The 25,752-nt window shown below is 43.2% G+C and overlaps 1 protein-coding gene across 2 annotated transcripts in view; it reads right to left on the bottom strand.

Moving 5' to 3' along the window:
- BAIAP2 (BAR/IMD domain containing adaptor protein 2) overlaps nucleotides 1-24,051 on the bottom strand; it is a 78,956-nt gene extending 54,905 nt beyond the window's left edge. For both annotated transcript variants that reach the window (XM_066588212.1, XM_066588213.1), the window contains exons 1-3: nucleotides 23,943-24,051; nucleotides 17,086-17,157; nucleotides 13,954-14,091 (exon numbers count right to left, since the gene is read on the bottom strand). In XM_066588212.1, the coding sequence (XP_066444309.1) occupies nucleotides 13,954-14,091; nucleotides 17,086-17,157; nucleotides 23,943-23,987 (255 nt within the window). In that variant the 5' untranslated portion in view covers nucleotides 23,988-24,051. The remainder of the gene's footprint in view (nucleotides 1-13,953; nucleotides 14,092-17,085; nucleotides 17,158-23,942) is intronic.
- Nucleotides 24,052-25,752: the final 1,701 nt, after the last annotated feature.

The following is a 25,752-nucleotide window of genomic DNA, read 5'->3' on the forward strand; positions in this document are numbered from 1 at the left end:
AGCTGATCTTTGTAGAGCCCTTACTGTGGGTAATAGAGATGGGTGCCAAGCAGGGGGCCACCATTATCTCTGTAGGCCCTGATATGCCATATTTAGAGGGGTTATCCAAACCTTTTTAAAAATATCCCATTATTTTCATGGAAATTTTTGGCTAAAATGGAAGGATGTGGCATTATACCAATATCATTGGCAATCTAATCTCAGACCTGCTCAGGGATGACAGAAGATGGACCTTCACGTTAAAAGAGAAACCCGAGCATTCTTGCTGCAATCTGCAGTGAAGTAGTCTTCACTGGTTTTGGATAATGCAAATTCTCCAGAAGTTACATTTTCCTTGTTTTGTAGCCCTTATTCCCTACAGACTTCAGTGAAGAAATACTGCAGTATAAAAAGACAAAACAACTAACAAGACAAAAACGCACCCGCTTCAAAAAATGTACATAATTTGCAGAGAAAAAAAAAGTTGACATCGAAGCCTCTTACTTGGGATGAAGTAAGCATCAGAATTATCCACAGAGCTAAGAATCTTAAAACAAAGCCGTGCCTAAACCCTGAAATCAATTCATTCTTGAAGAATCTGCCAGACAGATCAAGCCTGCTGGGAATTACTGTATTTAAGCAATAATGAGGCTGCAAAGTGATGTCCTAATAGGCCGTCTACCCGATCCACATGGCACTATGACAGTCTGAGAAAAGGGCAAACGTATGGATTTTCACCAAGCACAGAAATGCGGAGGAGGGGAGTATGTCAAAGCCTTTTACATACCCAAATAATCGCCCAATAAATTAGCAAACGCTTGTTTATCTGATGATCATCTCTTTAATGTGGCATTAAAAAGAAATCATTGTCAGCGGCGCATCTCCGTGTAAACAGGTGATGTGCGGCTGACAGTAATGAAACAGTATGAAGGACGAACAATTGGATGAATCAGCGTTTCCCAACTCCAGTCGGTATAATGAAAACAAAGGTTTGGTACCGTGTTGGCCAGTAGAGCAAAATGTGATTGTTCCCAGCAAGAGAAACCACGTAATCTTGTAGATATGATACCTTTTAATGACTAACAAAAATGCATGATGTAATAGCAAGCTTCCGAACCTCTCGGGCTCTTCTTCAGGCTAAAATGGTATAGATCTGAAGAGGCATGAATATTTATACACACTTATAACATACATACTCCACAGGCAGTATATGTGAGCAGGTCTTACAGCTCCTTATATTACAGGGATAAGTTCCCTTATGTTTGTCATAAACTTATTATCCCTTATCAGTGTCAAGTTAAAAATGTTTGCGTACCTCTTGTAGCATTCCTGGCCTGACGACCCCTCCGCCAACAGTAATTCAGGGACCATAAAACTTTCACTTTGTTATCAGTGCTGCAGAATTCCTTTTAAGTGCAAACCAATCACATCCATGTCTGTGCCTTGTCATAAGTGTGTATGTTATATGTGTGTATAAATATTCATGCCTATTCAGATATATTCCATTTTTAGCCTGAAGAACCCGAGAGGTTCGCAAGCTTGCTATTACATCATGTATTTTTGTTAGCCATTAAAAGGTATCATATCTACAAGATTACGTGGTTTCTCTTGCTGGGAACAATCACATCCAACTCCAGTCCTTAAGGCACCACAACAGGTCATGTTTTCTGGATTTCCTCAGTATTGCACAGTTGATGTAGTTATTGTCAGTGCCTCAGAGGTTCTTACTATAGGATATCCTGAAAACATGACCTGTTGGGGGTCCCTGAGGACTGGAGTTGGGAAACGTTCTTTCATCCCCCATACTGTCTGAATTGGCCTGTATGAAAGCCAGCTACAGTCATGAGAAAAACTAAGTATAAGGTTATTACAAATAATCTTACTGATTTGAAACATAACATACACTTAATAACATTCAGACACAAATTTGATATCAACATAAACTCAGTTTTCTTGCACAGCATCAAAACTCTTTTCCCTATCAGAAGTGTCAAATGAGCCCCTTTGTCATTGGACACGCATGGAGCCTGTATTCAGGTTTCTGCAATACATGTTGTAGCGGATCACGAATGACTGATGTAATGGATTCTGTGATGCCGCAGATCATACATGGTGGGTGGTAAGGGTGGCATGTAGACCAACTGTCTAGAGAACGTGGAGGCCGAAGAAGAAATTCACCATCATCACGATCGCACTGCCGATCTGTTTGGTAGTCCCCTATTGAGATCACTAATGACTTCCCTGTGAAAATGGGGGGATGCCACATCCTGACAGAAGATGAAACCTGGGATTTTGTGTCCCAGCTGCGGCGATAGCCATATCTGTAGCGTCCAGGTACAAAATCCCCGGGATTGTTGCCTCATTAATAAGAAGGGGCTGTAAACTTTCCCACAGGTTTTACGTTTGTTAACTCAGCACGAAAGGTGGCTTCATCACTAAACACTAAAGATTCCATTAAACCCTCGCTTTCCATTACAATTTGCGGATTCTCACAGAAGGAATGTAGATTTCTGAGGACTTTGTGTGGAATTTGCACACGCCACTGTTTCCACACTTGCTGGTGGACAGTTGAATGATTTTTCTTAAAAATGGCACACTGTTTACGAATTGTGCACCCAATGGGTGGATCTTCACCAAACTTTGTTTGAAAATGAGGTTGCATATTAACAAACTGGTAGACATGAAGATAAAGGACACAAAATGCTCTCCTGTCTTTGTTGGCCATTTTGTCTCATATGCCCCTAGTCAGGACTACGGCAGAAGAAGAAAAACTTTCTGGGCTTCATTTAGCTAAACTGTAAGACTGTCCTTGTTGCTTCTAGCAGTCGATCACAGTACAGCTTTCATTTTACCTCAGCAGCTTGAGAAATGAAAGCTGCGGTGTGATTGATTGCTGTGGGCAACAGGACATTCTTACTATTAGACAGTTTTGAGCTGGTTTCCATTGATATCAAATTTATGTATCCGAGGGTCTTTAAACGTGAGTTATGAGTCTTTCAAATCAGGAAGATCATTTGTAATAACCCTGTACATGCTCTTTGGATTCTGTGGTTTTACATATCAGGAAATTATAAAATAGAAGGTCTTAAAATTAGGTAAATAGTCAACCTCAGATGAACAGCAACACATGACAATTTACACAGTCATTATTTAAAAAAAAAAAAGCCCTGTGTGGTGCACAGTGTTAAAGCAGCACAAATGCAGTCCTAAGCTCTTACGGGTTCAATCCCCACTTGGTTCAGCTAGCCAGCTTAAGGTTGACTCAGCCTTCCATCCTTCCTAGGTCAGTAAAATGAGTACCCAGCTTGGTGGGTAAAAGATGACTGGCCAAAAAACCTCACGATGTGATGTCACCCTAAGGCCTCATGTCCACGGGCAAAATAAGAATTAAAATCCGCAGCAGATTTTGACTCTTCTCCTGCCCGCGGATCCGCACCCCATAGGGATGCATTGACCACCCGCGGGGTAGATAAATACCCGCGGATGGTCAATAAAAGGGATTTAAAAAAAAATGGAGCATGAAAAAATCTGGACCATGCTCCATTTTTGTGCGGGTCTCCCACGGGGACGGCTCCCGCGGGCTTCTATTGAAGCCTATGGAAGCCGTCCGGATCCGCGGGAGACCTAAAATAGGAATTTAAAAGAATTTACTCATCCGCAGCGGGCAGGGAAGGTCTTCTCTTCCTCATGGCCGGATCTTTCTTGCTTCGGCTCGGCGGATGTGCCCGGCGCATGCGCGCGGCACGTCAGCGACGTGCCGCCGGTGCGACGAATTCATCCGCCGGCCGAAAAAGAAGATCCGGCCGTGAGGAAGAGAAGGCTTTCCCCGCCCGCTACGGATAGGTAAATTCTTTTAAATTCCTATTTTCAGCGCTCATGTCCGCGGGGCAGGAGGGACCCGCTGCAGATTCTCCATGTAGAATCTGCAGCGGATCTGATTTTCCCCGTGGACATGAGGCCTAAGAGTTAGTCATGACTCTGTGCTTGGATCATGGGACTTTACCTATTTATTTACAAACTGGATAAAATGCAGAAGAAGTGTGTGAAAAATTAAGTACACCCTTACTGCTTCCATAGGATTTAAAAGGGTAAGTAGCAGCCAGGTGCTGCTAATCAAATATCCTTGATTATCAGCAAGCATGACAACCTCTATAGAAGCAGAGGTTTTGTCAGTTTACTGGTCTGGAGCATTCAGGCATGCTAAAACACAATGCCAAGAAGGAAAGATATAAGCAATAATCTTACGGTTCATTAATCTGGGAAGAGTTCAAAGGCCATTTCCAAACAATTTGGAGTCCATCATTCTACAGTGAAAAAAATTATTCAAAAAAGTGAAAAATATCCAAGGCAGTTGACAATCCTCTCAGGAGTGGACATCCCAGCAAATTCACCCCAAGATAAGACCATGCAACGCTCAGAGAAATTGCAAAAATTCCAAGCACTACAGGTCAGACTATAAAGAGTCAGTGAGGCTGCTTTCACATGGCCAAGAAATTCATACGAGATTTGTGCATTGATACGCACAAATATTGTACGACTATGAACACCCTTCTTTTTAAATGGTGTCATATACATGAGCGGCACATCCTATCTTTTGGCATTCCCTCGGAAATAACACCGCACAAGTTGCATACCATGCAATGTGAGGTGACCCACTGAAACCTATAAGAAACACTTGCCGATCCTAAAAGCCATGCCAAAGGATTGCTACTTCCCTGAAGTGATACAAGGCGTTTGACACAAAACCCCCTTGCATCCATTGGGACATTACACATTACTGTGTGGGATATTGAGTTTCACTGCCCAATATCATGTTTGCCCCTGTGAAATTAGCCTTAGCATGTTAAATGTTCAAGTTCATGACAGTACAATTAGAAAGACCAAACAAGTATGGCTTGTTTGGAAGGGCTGCCTGAAGAAAGCCTCTTCCATCTAAAAAAACATGGCAGCATCGCTAAAGCTAGCAAAGTTGCATCTGAACAAACCCCAATGGGGAGAGGCGGGGCTAATTCACGGCACTTAGCCCCGCCCCCGTCCCACCTCTCCCCATTGCGAATAGTGCAGAGGGGCGGAGAGGAGGCAGAGAGGGGGGCGGGAGCTCAGTTCCTGCTCCTGGCTCTTCCATCCTCCCTCCCCTGCACACGAGGACAAAGTATATCGGCTCGGCGTGAAAACCGAGCCGATATACGTTCGTGTGAACGCACCCAGAGGGTGATCAATGAGTGGAAGAGGTTACCACGGGAGGTGGTGAGTTCTCCTTCAGTGGAAGTGTTCAAACAAAGGCTGGACAAATATCTGTCTGGGATGATTTAGTGAATCCTGCACTGAGCAGGGGGTTGGACCCAATGACCCTGGAATTCCCTCCAACTCTACCAGTCTATTCTAACATTCTATTGTTAGCATTTAACATTTAATATGAAAACTTCATTTATACAATGTCATTTTCTAATGACACATTCCCTAATAAAAGGTATTAATTAGGGTGTTACACTGCCTAAATATAGAGGTTAAACTAGTGAGATAATCACCTGCTTATTATGTCCCTGGATGCCAGTTATACATTATTCACAAACACGTCATGGGACTTGTGAAGTGAGGCACAGCATAGGAATACAGGGTTTGAGGTGGTCTACTACACGGTAATACTAGTCAGCACCAGTAAGTAGCAAGAAGGGCATTTAAGATTAAGTAACTAGTAGAGATGAGCAAGCACCAAAATGCTCGGGTGCTCGTTACTCGAGTCGAACTTTCAGTGATGCTCGAGAGTTCGTTTCGAGTAACGAACCCCATTGAAGTCAATGGGCGACCCGAGCATTTTTGTATATCGCCGATGCTCGCTAAGGTTTTCATTTGTGAAAACCTGGGAAATTCAAGAAAGTGATGGAAACGATACAGAAACGGATAGGGCAGGCGAGGGGCTACATGTTGGGCTGCATCTCAAGTTCCCAGGTCCCACTATTAAGCCACAATAGTGGCAAGAGTGAGCCCCCCCCCCACTGTCAGCATAAAGATCGTTCTCCTCTGCCACAGCTGTTACAGCTGTGGCAGAGAAGAACGATGTTAGCCCATTGAATTCAATGAAGCCGGCAATACAGCTGGCTCCATTGAAAGCAATGGGCTGCCGGCGATCGCGGGATGAATTGTCGGGAAGGGGTTAAATATATAAGCCCTTTCCTGCAATTCATCCAGAAATGTGTAAAAATAAAAAATACATATATACTCACCTGGTCCCGGCAGACGGAGTTCAGCGCGGCCAGCAGCAGTCCTCCTGAACTGCTCTGAACAGCTGTGAGTAGTATTCAGCAGCCGGGGATTTAAAATCCCCGCCTGCTGAATGAGCTGCCTCTAATTGGTCACAGCCTGACCAATCAGAGGCAGATTCCACTCACACACCCATTTATGAATTTATGAATGGGTGAGTGACTGCTGCCTCTCATCGGATTGGTCCCGCTGAGCCAATCAGAGGCAGCAGTCACACACCCATTCATAAATTCATGAATGGGTGTGTGAGTGGAATCTGAACAAACCCCAATGGGGAGAGGCGGGGCTAATTCGCGGCACTTAGCCCCGCCCCCGCCCCACCTCTCCCCATTGCGAATAGTGCAGAGGGGCGGAGAGGAGGCAGAGAGGGGGGCGGGAGCTCAGTTCCTGCTCCTGGCTCTTCCATCCTCCCTCCCCTGCACACGAAGACAAAGTATATCGGTTCGGCGTGAAAACCGAGCAGATATACGTTTGTGTGAACGCACCCAGAGGGTGATAAATGAGTGGAACAGGTTACCACGGGAGGTGGTGAGTTCTCCTTCAGTGGAAGTGTTCAAACAAAGGCTGGACAAATATCTGTCTGGGATGATTTAGTGAATCCTGCACTGAGCAGGGGGTTGGACCCGATGACCCTGGAATTCCCTCCAACTCTACCAGTCTATTCTAACATTCTATTGTTAGCATTTAACATTTAATATGAAAACTTCATTTATACAATGTCATTTTCTAATGACACATTCCCTAATAAAAGGTATTAATTAGGGTGTTACACTGCCTAAATATAGAGGTTAAACCAGTGAGATAATCACCTGCTTATTATGTCCCTGGATGCCAGTTATACATTATTCACAAACACGTCATGGGACTTGTGAAGTGAGGCACAGCATAGGAATACAGGGTTTGAGGTGGTCTACTACACGGTAATACTAGTCAGCACCAGTAAGTAGCAAGAAGGGCATTTAAGGCTGTGACCAATTAGAGGCAGCTCATTTTAAATCCCCGGCTGCTGAATACTACTCACAGCTGTTCAGAGCAGTTCAGGAGGACTGCCGCTGGCCGCGCTGAACTCCGTCTGCCGGGACCAGGTGAGTATATATATATATATATATATATATACTGTGTATATATATATTTTTATTTATTTATTTTTTTTTACACATTTCTGGATGAATTGCAGGGAAGGGCTTATATATTTAACCCCTTCCCGACAATTCATCCCGCGCTTGCCGGCAGGCCATTGCTTTCAATGGAGCCAGCTGTATTGAATTCAATGGTCAGTGCTCGTTTAATCGAGACGAGTACCGCGTGGTACTCGTCTCGAGTAACGAGCATCTCGAGCACCCAAATACTCGAACGAGCATCAAGCTCGGACGAGTATGCTCGCTCATCTCTAGTAACTAGGCTGTTTCGCTTGGCACACTGGTAAGAAGCTTTGTCAAGACAGAATGGATAATTTATAGTATGCAATATGAAAGAATAGAGAAGACCTAGAAAAAAAAAGGCTAAAACACCAGAAGAACTACTTTTAAGAAAAGGTAATATAGGGTAATGGCAAACAACGTTTGTCTCTGAAAACTGACAGATAGTTACCTGAAATACATTGCTAGCAGTCCTCCAGGCGCCCATCAACAGTCAACTAAAGAGATTGTCCAGGATTAAAAAAAACCCAGTCCATGGGTAGTGTCTGCTATTGCAGCTCAGCTCCATTGAAATGAATGGGTTGAGCAAAGCCAGCTATGTACTTCCAAGCCGGGAAAGAGGTTGTAAATAGTTATACGAAGTTTGCAAGACATTAACAAGACAAGTAGATTTTTTATCTGCTAGTGGGAAAGCCAGAACAGACCCCTAAATTAAAAGAGACCCTCCAAAATTCTTTTAGACTCCAGAAAATGCAATTGTACCATTTTTTGGTTGGTTCATTTTTTACCGTCTACATAGATTGCAAAATGGCAATAACTGTATTCTGCGAGTCAGTACGATTATGGCAATACCAAATGTATATGGTTTACACCCTGGCAGAGAGCATGGCTTATCTTTCTTTAACATATTCCTCCAAGAAGAAAAACAAAAGAAAATAATGTGCGCTGTCTTATGTAAAACAGAACTGATTTCACTCATTGAAATAAAGGAAGACCTATTATACCCTATTGTGTCCTATAAACTATCCCGATGTTGATGATGCGAGAGAGAGTAAAACCGCAGAATTAGGAAATCAATGATTTTCAATGGTTTCCTTCACATTTGCCATGTTTTCACTCATACACTGTTGTGAAAACAAAATCCCAGCATGTCCTATCTTTCTGCGTTTTGCGATTTCTTTCTTCTAGCCCATGTTTCCCTATGGAGCCTCCTTTTTATCGCATCACAAAGCATAAACTTGTCATTTTTGTGCAATGAGTTTTTAACATTAGAAAGTCCTATTGACCTTCACACTACGGAAGAAAAAGAGAAAATTGAAAGCGGCAGCAATGTTTTTGCGAGAAAAAGCAGTGGTGACATCAAAGATCGCAGGAAAAGATGTGTTTTTGCTGCGATTTTCTCGCCAGTCTCAAACTACCCTGAAAAGGACGGCTCAGCCAGGAACCGAAGCCTTGGTAACCCTATAAATATATGGAAAAGAGGGAAAGGGTAAGGAATAGTGCAATCAAAAAGGAACCATCAACCCAAACGTCAAATGAAGTAGGCCAAAAGACTATTCAATAGATGTCAATATTAATCAGTAAGCATCATTAAGTGACATTACATGACAGAATCCATACTCCTTAAAAAACAATAACTGCGCCAATTATCCAAGAGTCAATGACACTGTATAACAATAGCCACATCAAAAATCCAACACCTGCACGTTTACTCTCCTATTTGAAAGGGATCATCAGGAATCCAACTGAATCTGTGTCACCGTACATGGGGTCTAAGCAGATAATAGTGGCAAATAATAGATGGCAATCATCATTACTTATAGTCCATGAATTGAACTTGGATTGTCCCAATGCATTGGCTGATGACTTCCCATAGGGGCAACTATAGATGAAAAAAAACTATATGTACAGTAGCTCACACATAGCGCAGAGAATACACAGTCAAGACAATTCCACAGGATTGGGCAAGCGGTCACATGTACAATGAATGTGGCGGTTTCTCCCAGGATCGGTGCAGCGGGGATTTGGTTCTCCTGTGCCGAATCCTGGGCCATTTAAGGAAGAGAGTATGGTTTATTTTTCTATTTTCTTACAAGTAATTAACAGTCTGTACTCCCTTCTGGGGACGCCCATTCTCCTTTCTCCTCAGTGCCCTGGCTGGCAGACATGTCCTGATGCCCGCAGCATTAGGATGTTGTATGTGCAGCTGCAGAACTTTGTGCTTTCCATTGGTAGTTTTTCTCGCAATGACAGACTTGCCATTATAGAAGACGCCGTCCTCCTCTAATGAGCCCAAGACAGCTTTAAGTACCCCAGCTCTAAAGGATATGTTCAAAGTTTGTACTGAACATTTTAGCATATGCATGGTTAGAGTCCCTTTGCAATTACAGATGCAGCAGTTTCAGGCTTCAGTATTTGCATAGCGCCAGAGTCATTGCAAAGCAATGTCTAAGCTACAGTTGTATATTACTTAAAGGGGTTGTCCCGCGATAGCAAGTGGGGTTAAGCACTTCTGTATGGCCATATTAATGCACTTTGTAATATACATCGTGCATTAAATATTGGCCATACAGAAGTTATACACTTACCTGCTCCGATGCTGGCGTCCCCGTCTCCGTGGCGACGATCAAGCCTCTTCTCTGGTCGCACGAACAGTCGCGCTTGCGCATTGAAGGATTCCTCTTCTGTCTTTCTCCGGGCTCACAAGCTGCGTCCTGGCTCCTCCCTCTTCTCCGTGTCATCGTAGCTCCGCCTCCATCACGTGGTGCCGATCAGCCAATGAGGTGGCTGTAATCGGCAGTGGAACGCAAGACGGGGGAAGAACATCCACGGTGCACCATGGGAGAAGACCCGCGGTGCACCATGGAAGAAAACCGAGGTGCACCTTGGGAAAGGACCGGCGGCCATCTTGAAAGAAGAATTTTTATAAGTTCACGAAACGAGCTAATGGTGAGTAGAAACGCTGTTTAAAAAAAGATTTCCACGGGTAGTGTAGTATGTTTGCTTTAGAAGGGGGACTGGGAAGAGAAAAAATTTACATTTCTGCTGCGGGACAACCCCTTTAAGTTGTAGTGATCCCATGTTAAACTGTATTATGCTCAAGAGCTGTAATCACAATTCTGAAGGTTACCAATGGAAACAGTCAACAAGCCTGTCGTCAGACACATCCCAACCAATTTATCTGAATATAGGGGACAGCTTACTATTCATGCATTATAGGATTACTGTACAGTCCCTGGTGTATACACCAGAACAAGGTCTGGTATAAATATCAAACAGTCAAGAGGCACTGGGAGATTTCAGCTCTGAAGACTGCAGAATTGTTGTGTAATGTATTCTATAAAATGACAGGGTGTTTGCCACCTATAACTCGATGTGCAGAAAATCCATAAACAATACTCCACAGATAGCTCTCCTCTCCATTCTACCGGGCTCTATTAGCGCTCAAAAGGGAGATCCGCTCCGTTTTTGTATCGTAGTAGCCAGAGCAGTTATCCCTCGCCGCTCGCGAATAACACAAGTCCTCTCCATGAAGAAGTAGTAACAAGACATGTCATCTCAACCATATAGAGAAGCTATGCGCAGAACACTCTCCAGAACCCGAAAAACAAAGGGAAACCTGGCGACCCTGGATTATGTTTGAGTCCTCTACAGAGTTCTTCAGCATGTTTCAATAGACCTACCCTTGAGGGGTACACAGGTCCGCCAGAATAAGGGACCGACAGGAATGTGCTCTAGGTTTCATCATCAACCCCCCCCCCCTTTTTTTCTTCTGTTTTTGTATGTGTGTGTTTTGTGTGTCATGGTTGACCTGCCTCGCTATCCTGTCATACTTGTTCTTTAATCTTCTGAGATTTGTTCTCTACTTTCTTTTTCCTTTTCCAACAAAAAGAATTTCTATTTCCTAAACTGTAACATTCTATTATGATACAGGGCCCCACCCCTACTTCTCAGTCCGTTTTGCACGGATACAGTAAAAGAATAGATGACTGGGGGGGAAAAAGACGGTCTAGGGGTCTACTTTTGGGGTAGACGAACTATTTGTTTTATCTGTTGTTAATATGAAGATTTGTCTAATTTTTGTACAATGTGAATAGAAAAAGAAATCGAAAAATAAAGACCGGTCTTTATTTCTATTGCTATTCCCTAATGCCTGTAAAATATTTGAAAAATTTAATAAAAAAAGAGATTAAACATGAAATTTTGTAATGTAATTTTAAAAAACTGTCCACTACTGATCTCTACACTCTGTATGAACATTTCAATGTACCATATGGGTTACAGCTATCCAACTGCATTTCATTAGTTATAAAATAGGTAAATATTGGATTTTAAAAAAAGCCTTTAAAAAAATCAATAAAAAAAAAAAAAAGGAAGTGAACCACCCCAGGACATCTTCTTAAATTTTATCCCGTCTAAGGCTTTATTCACATGAGCGTTGTATTGCGGCTATTTTGCCACGATAAAACGCTGAGCGAAAATAGCGACCATCTAAAGCATTGGATTCCAATGCACTTGTTGAGATGGGCGATTTTTGGTGCATAGGTTTGGATCGCGGCTCTGCTAGCTAAACTCCCTCCCCCTCTCCGCCCCTTGCTGGCTGCTTGCATAGGGAGGGGGAGGGAGATAAGCACACTAGCTTCAAAGTCCTGCCCCATCCCGCCCCCTCCCTTTGCTAGCAGCCGCCAAGGGGCGGAGAGGGAGTGGGAGTTTAATACACTAGCACCACCCCATCCTGCCGCCTCCTTTGGCAGCAGCCAGCCAAGGGCGGAGAGGGAGTTTAGCAGAGCTAAACCTAAACTCTCTCCCAGTCAGACGGTATTCCAGGCTGCGGCGAATATACGCCGCAGCCTGGCCATCTGCATGGGTGAAAAAAGGGGAGATGCAGCTGCAACCCGGTCGCATATTACGCTCGGACGAAATGCATGCGGCTAAAAATCGCAGCGCCTGTATGAAGGAGCCCTAATGCTGCATTTAGGCGTAACAATTATCATTCAGAAAATCGTTTAAACAAGCGAAAGTAAACGATAATCGATCAGTTTAAACGCCAGCCAACGACCAAACGAGAATTGTGCACTTTTCACTAGTCATTCAGCTTCAGACGCCCTAAAAATCCTCGTTCACTTCTCATTGTGTTTAAAGCCGCCCTGAACGAGCAGTGAACGATTCTCAACGATGATCTTACGGTCTAAACTGGCTGAACGAGTGTGAATGATTAAGCGGTGATGTTATTCACTTGTTCAAATGAGAATCGGCTCGTCTAAAAGGGGCATAAGGGTCAGTTCACGGGGATTCTGTATATTCCATTATTTAACCCTTTGCAATCCAATTTTGGATTCAAGGTTTCCTAGGGAGCTTTCTCTTTCTGACATTATACAATGGCGCCATCTGCAGGCTAGAGCCAGTACTGGAGTATGTGACATGCTGGAGAGGCCCCCGACAACAGAGCGGCCAGTAATCTACAGTAAGAATACTCTGCCGGATGTCTTCCGACATCGGAGCTGTACAGCCTTCAATCAGAATGTCTTTAGACATCAGACAGTGGATTGGAAAGGGTTAACAAGTTTTGAATCCAATTACTGTGTTTTTTGATGCAGCGGCTACACTTCAGTGCCCGCATAAGCTCACAGGAGGTAACAATCTAATGTATGGGCACATTGAGTAGGCAGCTTTGGCTACAGTCTTGACTGATGTCTTTAAGAAAGAGCAAGGAATCTTGTGCATCAGACAGAACTCTCGGATGTGTCAATATGTTCGTCTGACGTCTTTGCATTGAAATTATACAAGTGTGTATCAGTACATCTTCATCATGTTGCTCATTTTTTTAAAGGACTATTATAAGGTATTATCTTGTGTGCTCTAAGTGTTCTTCCCTTGTGTAAGCAGATGCTGGCACAATAATGGCATTAGTCATTGTGGACATGTGATTCAAATCATCTAACGTTCATGTCCTGGTGCTGGGAACATGTCTACACACATCCCTATGTGACACGTTAACTCTTTAGCAAGTATTATAAAGAAAAAAGCAGCCATCCAATTGTAATCAAGCCTTTCTAAATGCAATATGCTCAGACATTTTTATGGTAGGTTTGTACATGGGTCCGATTAGAACTTATAGGAAGATTGCACGATACTCTCCAGGTATCATATACCTCTGCACGTACTGCCACATTGACTGTTCGCTCTTGTGAGCAGGGCCTTTACTACCATTATTTTAATTGCTGATTAAAGATACTTTGACACAGTTCAACTGTTGTCCAAATAATAGCTTGAAAGAGCCAATTCAAACAACAGTCGTTCCGTGTAAACACGGCCACCAAGAGGGTGACAAGCGATAATCAGCTCACTAGTCGTTACTCTTTTTGGTTTAGCTCCCCTAAAAAATAGTTGCCGGTTGATCAAAAGTCATCTGGTGTAAGTGGAAGTCATGTTGGTAGCATTGTGGATATGTTGGTGCTATATATCCGAAGACGATTATTAACTAAGCTTCCTAAGTATTCATGGGTGAGAACCAGTCGACTCAGAGACATTGGATATGATCTTTTGACAATCTCCCCAGTGTGCAGAACCTCACCTGCATTTCTTTATCTGAATATTTCTGAGGGTTCTTGCTGCCCTGGCTCTTTTTTCTCAATTTCTTCAGTTCCAGTTGACATTTCTCCAAGGCATCCCCTTTGTTCTTTTGCTCTACTTGGTACTTCTTCAGAGCAGCCTGAACGGTATAAACAGTTGACAAATTACCATTTATCCATGGTTATTAACAGTTTTGCTATAAGTATACACGGATCACTAAGATTTGAGGACTTTAAGATCATTAACAGGTCGCAGGGTAAATTGAAGTATTCTCAAGGTGCATTCAACAGCTAGGAGTCATTTGTAAAGAACACTCCAGTAAAATGAATACACTCTAATACCTAGAACAGGAAGCGGAGTGGGACGTGGGGCTTTTCTTTGGAACTTTTGGAATCTGTGTCATGCCCCTACCCATCAGCCCCTCCACAGTATATCCATTTCCCTGGGCTGTTCATTTACTCGTTTTAAATAGAATTTAGGGTAGTTCTCATCTGTGTTGAAACCTCCAGTTGGAGGTTTGGGCGCAAATCCATCTCAAAATAGCAGAAGAAAAAGTGATGCGTGCAGCGTTTTTTTATGCCTGCTAAAAGCCGGACAACTGAGCAGAAACCGAACGGACCCAATTATAGTCAGTAGGGTCAGCAGGAAAGAGGCACGCCGGGCGCAGGTGTGAAACCACCCTTAAAAGGTATAAGGCCTCAGTCAGACGGGCGTTTTTTCGCGCAATTTGCGCATGCGCTTGCGATCTGCGCATAAATAGAACCATTGCTTCGCAATGGCATCGGAAACATAGCCGCTTTTTATGCGGATGTCCGATAAATTATAGGACATGGGGAAATCGCAGATCGCGCCTATCTGCGATTCCTTGTGTTCTATCATATGCGCTCAATGGGGCCGGCGGCAGCAGCGCCGACCCCATTGAGAACATATACTACCCTACCCTACTGAATTCATGAATGGGTGAGTGAGAGCTGCCTCTGATTGGTGAGGGCTGTGACCAATCAGAGGCAGCCCATTCAGCAGGCGGGGATTTTAAATCCCCAGCTGCTGAATACTACACAGAGCAGTTCAGGAGAACTGCCGGCCGGCCGCGGCTGAACTCCGGCTGCAGGGACAAGGTGAGTATTTTTTTATTTTTTACACATTTTAGGATGATTTTCAGGGAAGGGCTTATATTTTTAAGCCCTCCCCGAAAATTCATCCCGCGCTCGCCGGCAGCCCATTGCTTTCAATTGAGCCGACTGTATTGCCGGCTCCATTGAATTCAATGGGCGAACATCGTTCTTCTCTGCCACAGCTGTTACAGCTGTGGCAGAGGAGAATGATCTTTGTAGTATATGTTTTCAATGGGGTCGGCGCTGCTGCCGCCGGCCCCATTGAGCGCATATATTAAAACACAAGGAATCGCAGATCTGCGATCTGCAATTCCTCGTGTCTGCCTGTTTCGCCGAAAACGCTGCTAGCTGCAGATTTTTCGGCCCTGGTCACGCGATTTGCGGATGCGCATCCGTCATGCGATCTGCAAATCGCGGCAAAAAACGGTCGTCTGATCAAGGCCTAAAAGTGTACCAGGGGTAATTCAGATAATATAACACTAAGAAATTCAATTTGAAATTGCAACTTAAACTCAACAAGGACACGAAAAAAAAAATCATCAATTATTTGCCAATATTAAACAAATGATCATTCGCAATATTTTATTTCAATGGACGCCTTAATAGATGAAAAATATCTTAAGGGTCAATGATTTTAGAAGACCCAGCTATGGACCGAACAGACAGCATGCTCTAATAATGACATTATACAGAAATGACACAGGACGCCCATGTGTCATCTATACTTGTGAGAAATGAACGGTCACCATCGTGTCCAAGAGCAAGTGAAAATAAACAAGACTGTAGAGGAAAAACTAGAATCTATATCCAATTAAGGCCACAAAGGGGCATTTACATGGCTACAAATGGAATAGGTCCCCTCTTGAGAAAAATCACCACCTTAGATTAAAAAAATAAATGAAAATAGGTAAATGCAGTTTGTTCTGTTTAGCAGAAATCGAAGCTACATAACAGCCCATCTTTAGGGGCTTAGTGGTTACAGCACCATCTAGCTGTGTTAAAAATGCATGACACTTTGTTTTTCTACCATAAAGACTGATGTATTATGGGTAATTTGCAAGGCATTGTGGGAAGAAGGAACTTCCAGCCAGAGATAGACAGAGTTCAGACTTGCCTTTGCTCCCTCCTCTTCAAGATCCACCATCCTTGTAAAAGCATATCTGGTAAGGAAACTACCCTTGTTTCAGAGATAGTATGTTATGCAGAGCTGTTTAGTGGTCAGTTGTATTGTTACTCAGGGAGTTATAACTGTATAGTTAGCCATGCAGCACTATGTGTAGCAGCCATTTTGCCATGTACCTCCATGTTGCTGTTATGTAATGTTATGCATGCCTCATACTTATGTGAATTATCTGTATTCTTATAGTTTTACCATCATTATCATCGATCTGTTAACCAATAAACCTGTCAGATTAAGAAGAACAGTTTGTTTATTTGGAAGACAGAAATGGTTAAGCTGAATGTCGGACTGCACACTGTGTGAACGTGTAAGAAGACAGAACACAGTTACTCTTTCACTAACATCCATCATCCTCAGATACTGAAGTCAGCTCACCAGCATTATGCTCATTGTCCCTGTATACACTGGCTACACTCCAACTATGTATGGCAGAAAGACAATGGGGAAAGGTTTGGCACCCCCCAACATGTCCTTACTGATGTTCAGTGAGCAAGGCAGTGGTGTGCGTCAGAAATGCGTAGGGCCTTGGAACTTGTGCATCAAAGGCTGAATCATTCTCTCCATTTCATGGACTTTCCCCATTCATCTTCCTCATCTACCTCCATAACATGGAGAAGCCAGGAACTGTTGGCACAGCTTGTTCTGGGTACAATTATTAAGTAGCACCCTGCTGACCAGTTTCTCCCACTAGGAGATGTTGGGGACAGTTTGTTTTTTCTCCATGATCTTAATGGCGATTTCCACAACAATAATTTTATTGTCTAAGGTCAGCTTAATGACAAAGTCTTGTATGCAGCCATATAAACAAAACACAATATGACAGATCTGGAACACTTACATTTAGGTATCGAGCATCCAATTCAACCTTCTGTTCGAGTTGTGTGAGTAACTCATTGTGAAAAGATTTCAGCTGGAAACAGAACAAGATTTAGATATACACATCAGTACTCTGGCTAGAAAATATGAAGTAGAGAAAAGCAGTTCATAGGGGCGATATAATGTAGTTCACTACCACAAACCTCTATAAGGTGTGCTAAAGGCCCAAAAAGGGTCCATACACATTCAGCTAGGCTAGGTCTACATGGCAACTTTTGGCCGCAACAGTGGTCATGAAACCAAAGATCACTGTGTAGCCTTGTGACTTTACACCATGACCCTACTGGCCTCAATGAGAGTGCAAGTCATGGAATTTCGGATTTTCTGCGACTTGTGGATCACGGCAAACTGCGACTCACACTGCAACCCCACTGACAATGTGAGGTCACAGAGCTGCACAGTGATTTTTGGTCATGCAGTCAGAGGAGTCATATAGTTCCAACCTAAATATCATCTTAACCTGCAAACCATTTAAAGTGTATGGGGTGGGGTCACCAGACTATTGCAACAGCAAATGTAGGAGGAAAGAAGGTACAGGAATGTTGAGTTATAACAGGTCTAAGCCTTTGTCCTCATAGGAGATAAGCCACTGCCAAAGACTTTAGACAGTCAATTGTCTCTCTCCCCTTTGAAATAACATTCATGTTGAGGCCAAGTATGGGGGCATCGGGAGGAGTAGCTGTAGGCAGAAGGAGCATTTGGCCAACAGCTATCTTAAATATATGAGGAGCATTGCTTGGTCTGACAGGTTTTGCATTTTGACACTATTAAAGTTTATGGGTTGCATTAAACAACCAGACCAAAGCAGATTGCCTGATTCTTACAGTTTTCCAACAGATAATTTAGCTTTTTCTATATGCATATACATTGTCAAGTGCAAAATCTGAGCGAAAGAAAAAAAAAAGCTAGCACTTTCTTGGACAGTATTTGAAGACATGTGAACAAGCAACAAATCCAGATGGATGATCTCGTTGGCGAGTTGTGCTGAAAGTCCACGAACAACAATGGTCCTGGGTATGCTGTAGAGCCCAGAAGAATGCTCCTGAAGATACAAGAGCTTCAAGTGCACCATAGAAAGAACCAGGATGTATACCCCAATGCGTTTCAGAGAGAAATCTTCTGAAGGTTCAGAAAGGAGATTTATCTTCAAAACATGTTCCTTGACACTGAAACAGTGGCTGTCATTGGTGACTGATAATGGTTACAGGTGGGCCCTACCAGCATTGAACAGACTTCCAAAAATTATAGCAGGAAATGGAAGCCACTGCAGCTACTATATGGCGATGGACACTTACATTTCAAGGCTGTCTTATTGACACCTTGTGTTGTCCCTATATTGCTCCATTACCTGTCATTTTTCTATACTCTGAAAAGCAAAATATAAGTGACCACCACACCAAAGCTGTATTGGCTGAACACAATTCTGAACAACAAGGAGGTAACTCAGGGGCTGAAGTTTTTGATTTTAGATGAAAATGCTTTTTAACGAAGGATGAGGGTTTGTTCAGAGGATACAAGAATGAGTTGTCTTAAAGCACCTGATGCTGAGACACATTGCATCTCAAGTCTCTCGAGTCCTAGGATACGTGCTGTGTCTCCACAGAAGCAAGAATTCCTTTCCTTTTCAACATCCCCTTTACACACTTTGAGAGACTAATGTACCCCCTAGTATTACTACTACACTAATGGTGTTAATAGTTTTACCATCATACTAATATCCCAATTTATAAAATGCTCATCTGCATTTGACTATAGAATAGGCTTATGAATTCATGTCCCAGCTTATGGGGCTGACAAAATGGGCACCGGGAAGTGGGCAAGTATAAAAAAATAACTCCCTGGTCTCCTGGGAACCTGCCCTAGGACCTGCACCATAGCTTACATTAAGTGGTCATAGCTGGAGACTGGTTCCCTTTAAGTGTGTTTTATTCTATAAATCAATGAAGTTCTGTTTTTAATGGTTAAGGACTCGCTACTTTGGGCTGTGTTACCAATCGGCAAATTTTTTTTGCCGACTCTTTGTAAACGCTCCTCACACTGGCCAAAGATTATGATCTGGATCTATTAACTCAGAATCTTATAATAGGGTGTGTAAAATTGGGTTTTCTAACCTGTACAAGCCCATTAAAGTATTGAAATTGCATTTGCAAGTTACCGAGGCCTTCTATGTCCTTCAGTAACTCCTTAAAATCTCTCTTATATAACCACCCTATTACTTTTTGGGTTGTTGGGCAAAATGTACTGAGATTACATCTGAGATACTTGAGCGTTGCAGGACTTCAGCAATAAGGGTGTATGAGTTTGCCAACGGGTGACATGCAGGTTCTCAGCCGGAGGAGATTCTGGCAGTAAAGTATAAGAGAGCAATAAGATGCAGTGACAGGTCTGCCCGGAAGGATAAAACAGAAGTGTGACGGATGGATGTGAAGAACAGATGGATGCACATACGGATGAGAGAAGGCACAGAGATAGGCAGGTGGAAAATGAGGGAGAGCAGAGATCCGAGCAAGTATACTAAACTGACAGGGCTAATTGAGAGGCTCTGGATACAGATCTAACTCAAGATTTTGCCAGCAAACACCTAGTTGTAGGCAACCTAGCCCTGCAGTGCAAGTAGCACAGAACATGGGGTCATTATAATGGCTGGTGCAGTATATATAAATGCATTAATTTCAAGGGTGGTGATATATTTAACTCTTAGGGCTTCATGAACAATTGCAACCATTCTTCATAGCTCTCATTTGCTCTTTATTGTCCTATGTTGGTGACAATTACTCTGTGCCAATATCTGGGTCAGAAAAGTAGTTGTCACCATGGTACCTCATTTAGCCATTGCCCTAAACTGCAAAAAAAAAAAACGTGCCCATTGCCATCAATAAGATCAGAGCTTTAAAAAGTCAAAACTAGTTGGTACTCTTCAGCATTCTGTACACATTAACAACTGTTCTAATTTTCCTCATGGTGCATAGATAGCAGAGTAAGGCCGCATGCACATGGGCGGGTCGTATTCCACATGCAGGAGCCCGCCTGGCAATCCGACCCTGTGCCCAGCCGGCATCAGTGAGTTTTCTTATTTTCTGTACTGCAGATGGTCCACACGGCTCGCCATGGAACATGCAAAGTACGGATTTTTATTTTTTCAAACTCCTGCTTTTCCTGCGGAATTCACAACCCGTCCGCAATGTCAATTGTGGACGGGCCGCAGGTCAGATGACTTACATTGACTTCAATGGAAACTGTCAGTGCAGAATCTGCAAGAAAATGGAGAATGCTGTGATTTTTCATCCACCAGCAGAAACTGCAATTGGTTTCCATTTGTGTGCATGAAGAATCACTTTTGCATTGCATGCTTTGGGCGGTATTTACTCTGGATTATGCAATTCAAATCCACCTGTGTGCATTCACCCTAAGAGTTATACCCACTGTCATCCACTGCGGAGTCTGACAGACAAGTGGGCTCTTTCCACAATACTATTAGCACGAAATTGATGCTTAATCCCAAATCATTACAGGGTTCTTTTGAGAGTAAAATGCATTAGGACTGCTGGAGTTCTGGGTATTGCGAGAGTAATACAGGTACTAAACGGTGCCCATATTATGGATGCCTTCATTAACTTTATAGACACTGATCCCAGGTTCCAGGCTGTATTGTAATGCATTTGCTATAAAGCATTCTAGGAAATGTTGTATTTAACACAAAGTACTGTAATCTAATGTAGGAGAATCTACTTGCGCCTTTTCAATACAGAAGCCCATGAAAGCTGTGAAAGGCGTGTGTCTACACACTTGTTGACAGTTTTTAATATTCAGAAAACCGTGAAAAACCATTAGGCTATAACACAGTTTGCTCAATCAACATTTGAAGATGCTGTTAGTTTCGTCTTCTATATCTAAAAGTGAACACTTTTTGGGTAGGTACTCATAACTCATTGATTAACTTTCATTCACTGTTTTCGTTCGTTGTGTAATTAGCATTTTATAGTTTGTTCTATGGGTCCTTACGATTACATTACAGTCTATGCAGGATAAAGTTGTGTCCTCCGCATGTATCCCTACGCCAGCAAAGACTGTTGATTAAGTCTTTTTTCAGACTAGCTAGACAAAGCATATTATCCAAAGCGGTGAGGTTTTAGGCCTCATGTCCACGGGGAAAATCAGGCCCGCTACGGATTCTCCATGTAGAATCTGCAGCGGGTCCCTCCTGCCCCGCGGACATGAGGGCTGAAAATAAGAATAAATGAGAATAAACTCACCTCCCATCCGCTCCGTTTCTTCTCTTCGCCGCGGCGTCATCTTCTCTGCGTCGCGGCCGGATCTACTTTCTTCGGCTCGGCGGATGTGCATGATGACGTCGGTGACGTGCCCCGCGCATGCGCTGTCCCGAAGAAAAAAGATCCGGCTGCGACGGAGAGAAGATGGCGCTGAGGCGAAGAGAAGAAACGGAGCGTGTGAGTAAATTCCGAATTTTGTCTCCCGCGGATCCGGACGGCTTTTATAGGCTTCAATAGAAGCCCGCGGGAGCCGTCCCCGCGAGAGACCCGCACGAAAATGGAGCATGGTCCAGATTTTTTCATGCTCCATTTTTTTTAAAATCCCTTTTATTGACCATCCGCGGGTATTTATCTACCCCGCGGGTGGTCAATGCATCCCTATGGGGTGCGGATCCGCGGGCAGGAGAAGAGTTAAAATCCGCTGCGGATTTTAATTCTTATTTTGCCCGTGGACATGAGGCCTTAGACAGCTTTCACATCTATGCTGGAACCTCAGTTTGGAGGAAGTGTCGCAGATCCGGCACAAAATACTGGACAGCTGAGTGGAAACCAAACAGACCCCATTATAGTCAATGGGGTCCGTTTTAGCGCTTTTCGCTTCAGTCATAATACAGATCCATTCGGCCAGGGGATTCCCCTTACCTGCTCCCCAAATGGAACAGGAAAAGAGAACCCCTGACGCAGATGTGAAAGCAGCCTTTTAGTTTTTATTTCATTTGTAAGTATTTTGCTTTAATTGTATTAATTGAGAAATTATCAAAAAACCTTAGCAGGTTATATTGGACATTTGTTAAATGAACCTCGTTGTATAGGGTGGCCCACAGAAAAGTAACCCAGTATTCATCATTGCAATCCGAGCACGCTCAGAGCACAGAAAGCATGCTCTGTTTGTTCATCATTGCCAGGAGCGCCCACCAATGGTTTCACACTTGGGATCAACTACACCAGGGGTCCCCAACTCCAGTCCTCAGGGACCACCAACAGGTGATGTTTTCAGGATATCCTATGGTGAGAACACCTGTGGCAAGGTCTGAAGCCCTGACCATTATTACATCACCTGTGCAACACTGAGGAAATCCTGAAAACCTGACCTGTTGGCGGTCCCTGAGGACTGGAGTTGGGGAACACTGAACTACACCACTGATTAGGAACAAATGTGGAATCATTGGTGGAGCTCAGCCGATTCATCGTCTGCTGGTGACTGAAAAGGATTCTTTTGGATTCACTGTCTGAAATCCTGCGCAGAGCGATGAGGCATGTACATTTGATGATAGAAGCGTGTAGAAGTTAAAGTATTTTATTTAATATTAGCAAGTGAACTTTAATATTCGACTTATTGCCATTAATGGACAAATAATTCAAACTAACTGTAATACATCCGCTTCTACCTGGTGACGTGATGTGTGATCTGGTTGCTGGAGCATGAGCGCTGAGCACTCAGCGGGTCACACATTACTCTGAGTGTAACAAGAATCTGTCCTTGTTGTCCACAGCAACCAAACACATCACTGATTTCATTTTACCTCAGCAGTATAAGAAAAAACTATAATAAAAAGACTGGTAAAACATCATAACTTGGGATAAAATGCTGTCAAAACCCCCCAAAAATGTTCAACTGAATTGCCTGTTTTTTCTGGCAGAGGGCTGCGAGTGACACGGCTTGGTTCTTGTCCTGCACAGACTGCAGAGCCAGATAGATTTAAAAAAAATAATTTATCAGTGCACAATAAAAACATTTTTCATAGAGAAAAAAAAAGTGCTTTTTTTTCTCCTTTGATGGGGTGGGAGGATTAAATTGGGGGGTAAAAAACAACTAAATTCCACAACATTTTTTAGTATTTCATTTTTTTACTGTATACATTAAAAGAAACTTTAACTTTACTATATGTGCCATTATAAAAGTGGTAATCCGAAATATTAAATCTCCCTATATGGGGTTTTTGCATGGCAAAATTGACTAACGTTAAACCTTTTTTGCTGTTTGAATATAGAAAAAAATGGTTGAAGGCGGTATATTTTTTATTTCTTTTGGTCCTATTAATGAACTTGACATTGTGACCTGATCGCTTTTATAATAAACTGCAATACTATACTGCTGTATTGCAGTGTTATTACCTGTCATAATAAACCCATTTACATTGCTTTGCATTAACTACCAGTCACCAGTGATCTACAGCACAGGGCAGGTAGGGGGTTAAGAGATTTTACTATGCCGTTATATGTGCCTATAGGACTGGGGTTGAGCAGTAATTCCAGATTGAGCACATGGACAAGAGAGGTGTGATTTCTGGGGTGAAAAAAAAAAAAAGATACCCTACTAATCTCCTAGAACTAACATTTTAAGCGTATGATAGTATTTAACTTCCAATCAAGCCTTTATTGATGGTGCATTTCGTTGTCTGCGGGAGATGGGGGGGGGGGGCTGCCAACTGCCCCTGTCACACACTAAAGCAATGTCCTCTATATTAACATAAACTTGGTAAATCAGCCAATATGTCTATTTGGATTAACTTCTCCATCTGAAAAGCATAATAAGCACGTCACTTACCATTTCTTCTAACTGATTCTGGATCTGCCGATGGACCTCTGCCATCTGGAATAGGACATCCCCTGATCCCGCAAGCAGTCAGTGATGGAAAAACGGAGAACATGGAAAGAAAAATCTAGATTAGAGGCCAATTCATGTCTGTTTGCCATGTTCATGCAGTAAGAGGAATGAGGAATCTAGTAAATTAACCAAAGGGGGATGGTGGGGATGAGTGGTCAGGCCTTGGTTAATTCTGGACTGGAGGAGGGTATAGATTCTTATTTTTCTGATGTAGTATTCGGGTAGCATGAGAAGAGTTACTGAAGTATTTCTAAGCAAGATGCTACATTTCAAAGCATGCAGATGAGGAGCAGGAAGCTTCAGATACCTACATGCTGCCTCTTCTGAACAGGCAATGCGATAAAAAGGGAACAAAAGACCAACGTGAGCATTAAAAACTAAAATTCCCTTATCGTGTTCCTTACGGAGAATGGAACCAGCAGCCGAAAGTCACTGGGGAGGTTCCTCCTTCACCAACCAACTAATGCGCTGCAAGTATGTCGTACAGATGAAAATGCTTTTTCACTTGACCTATTGTGCAATTAACTTATAAAGGGTTTCAAACTGGAGAAAATGTAAAAACAATACTTCAAGTGAACACAATATTGTGATTCTAAATTCGAGGGGATACCCAAAAGAAATAGGAATCCTCCATGTGGGCGAGGCATTATTAGAACAGGCTGCTACTGTTGGGGGAAGGTCAGCAGAACCCATCTGAGCGGTATACCAGTCAACATTGTTGGGGAAGTTTGCATTCGGCTCAGCGAGAGTTGTTCTGTTTTCTGCTTATTTTGTGATGGCCGGTTCATATGAACAACAGGCAGGTGTGAGATTGTGTTTCCCTTTCCGCTGCTCAAAGCTCTCCTGGAAAGGTAAAAAGTCGCACAGATAGAGATCAGGTAAAGCTGCCTCCACACGGGCGCTAAAACATTGCGCTTTTTGCTTTATGCAAGGGTGAGTGAAAAAAGCAGATTTATGGAACCAATGTCTTTCAATGGTTTCATTGACATCTGCGATATGTTCTTTGTTCCGATAGCACAAAATCACGGCATGTTCTATCTTTAGGCCCCCTGTCCACGGGCGAGGCAGAATATCGCTGCCCGGGAGCGGGGGGCGGGGGGATGAACTGTCAGTTCTCTGCAGTGAGCCTATCTGACAGACAGGCTCACCGCGGAGAATAGCGGCATGCCGCGATTTGGGTCCAGCGTGCGGAGAATCGCTATGATTCTCCGCTTGTGGACTGGAGGCTGCGCTTTCCATAGCAACGTTATGGAAAGCGTGCGCTGCGTTACTCATGGCTGGGTTATCGCAGTGAGTAATGTAATGCACAATCGCCCGTGTACAGGAGTCCATAGGCTTTTTTTGCCTTGGGTGAAAAAAGGCACGACGAGGCACTTTACAAAGCAGACACACATCTGCCCTATCGCTGCGTTTTTGCTTAACCCTTAGCGTTGTGTGGGCAGATGCGTTGTCATGATGGAAGAACCAGTCACCTGTTTGCCCACACAGAGCTGGGGGTTACGTAATTTTTGACAAAAAAACAGCATGACACCCTTACCTCACCCTCTGTATTTACCCAAACATTTTTTAATGAATGTTTTGAAAAGCAAACAAAAAAGTTTCACAGCTACATGTATATATGAATCAGCCATCACAAAATAAACGAAAAACTGAACAACTTGTCAAAAAAACCCCCAAAAAACAACCACATGCACTGTAGGAAAACACAACCTTCCCCAACAGCTGGCATATCGCCTCAGAAGGGTCCCGC

This window comes from Eleutherodactylus coqui, chromosome 13 (assembly GCF_035609145.1).
Source record: "Eleutherodactylus coqui strain aEleCoq1 chromosome 13, aEleCoq1.hap1, whole genome shotgun sequence".
NCBI classification, from domain to species: Eukaryota; Metazoa; Chordata; class Amphibia; order Anura; family Eleutherodactylidae; genus Eleutherodactylus; species Eleutherodactylus coqui.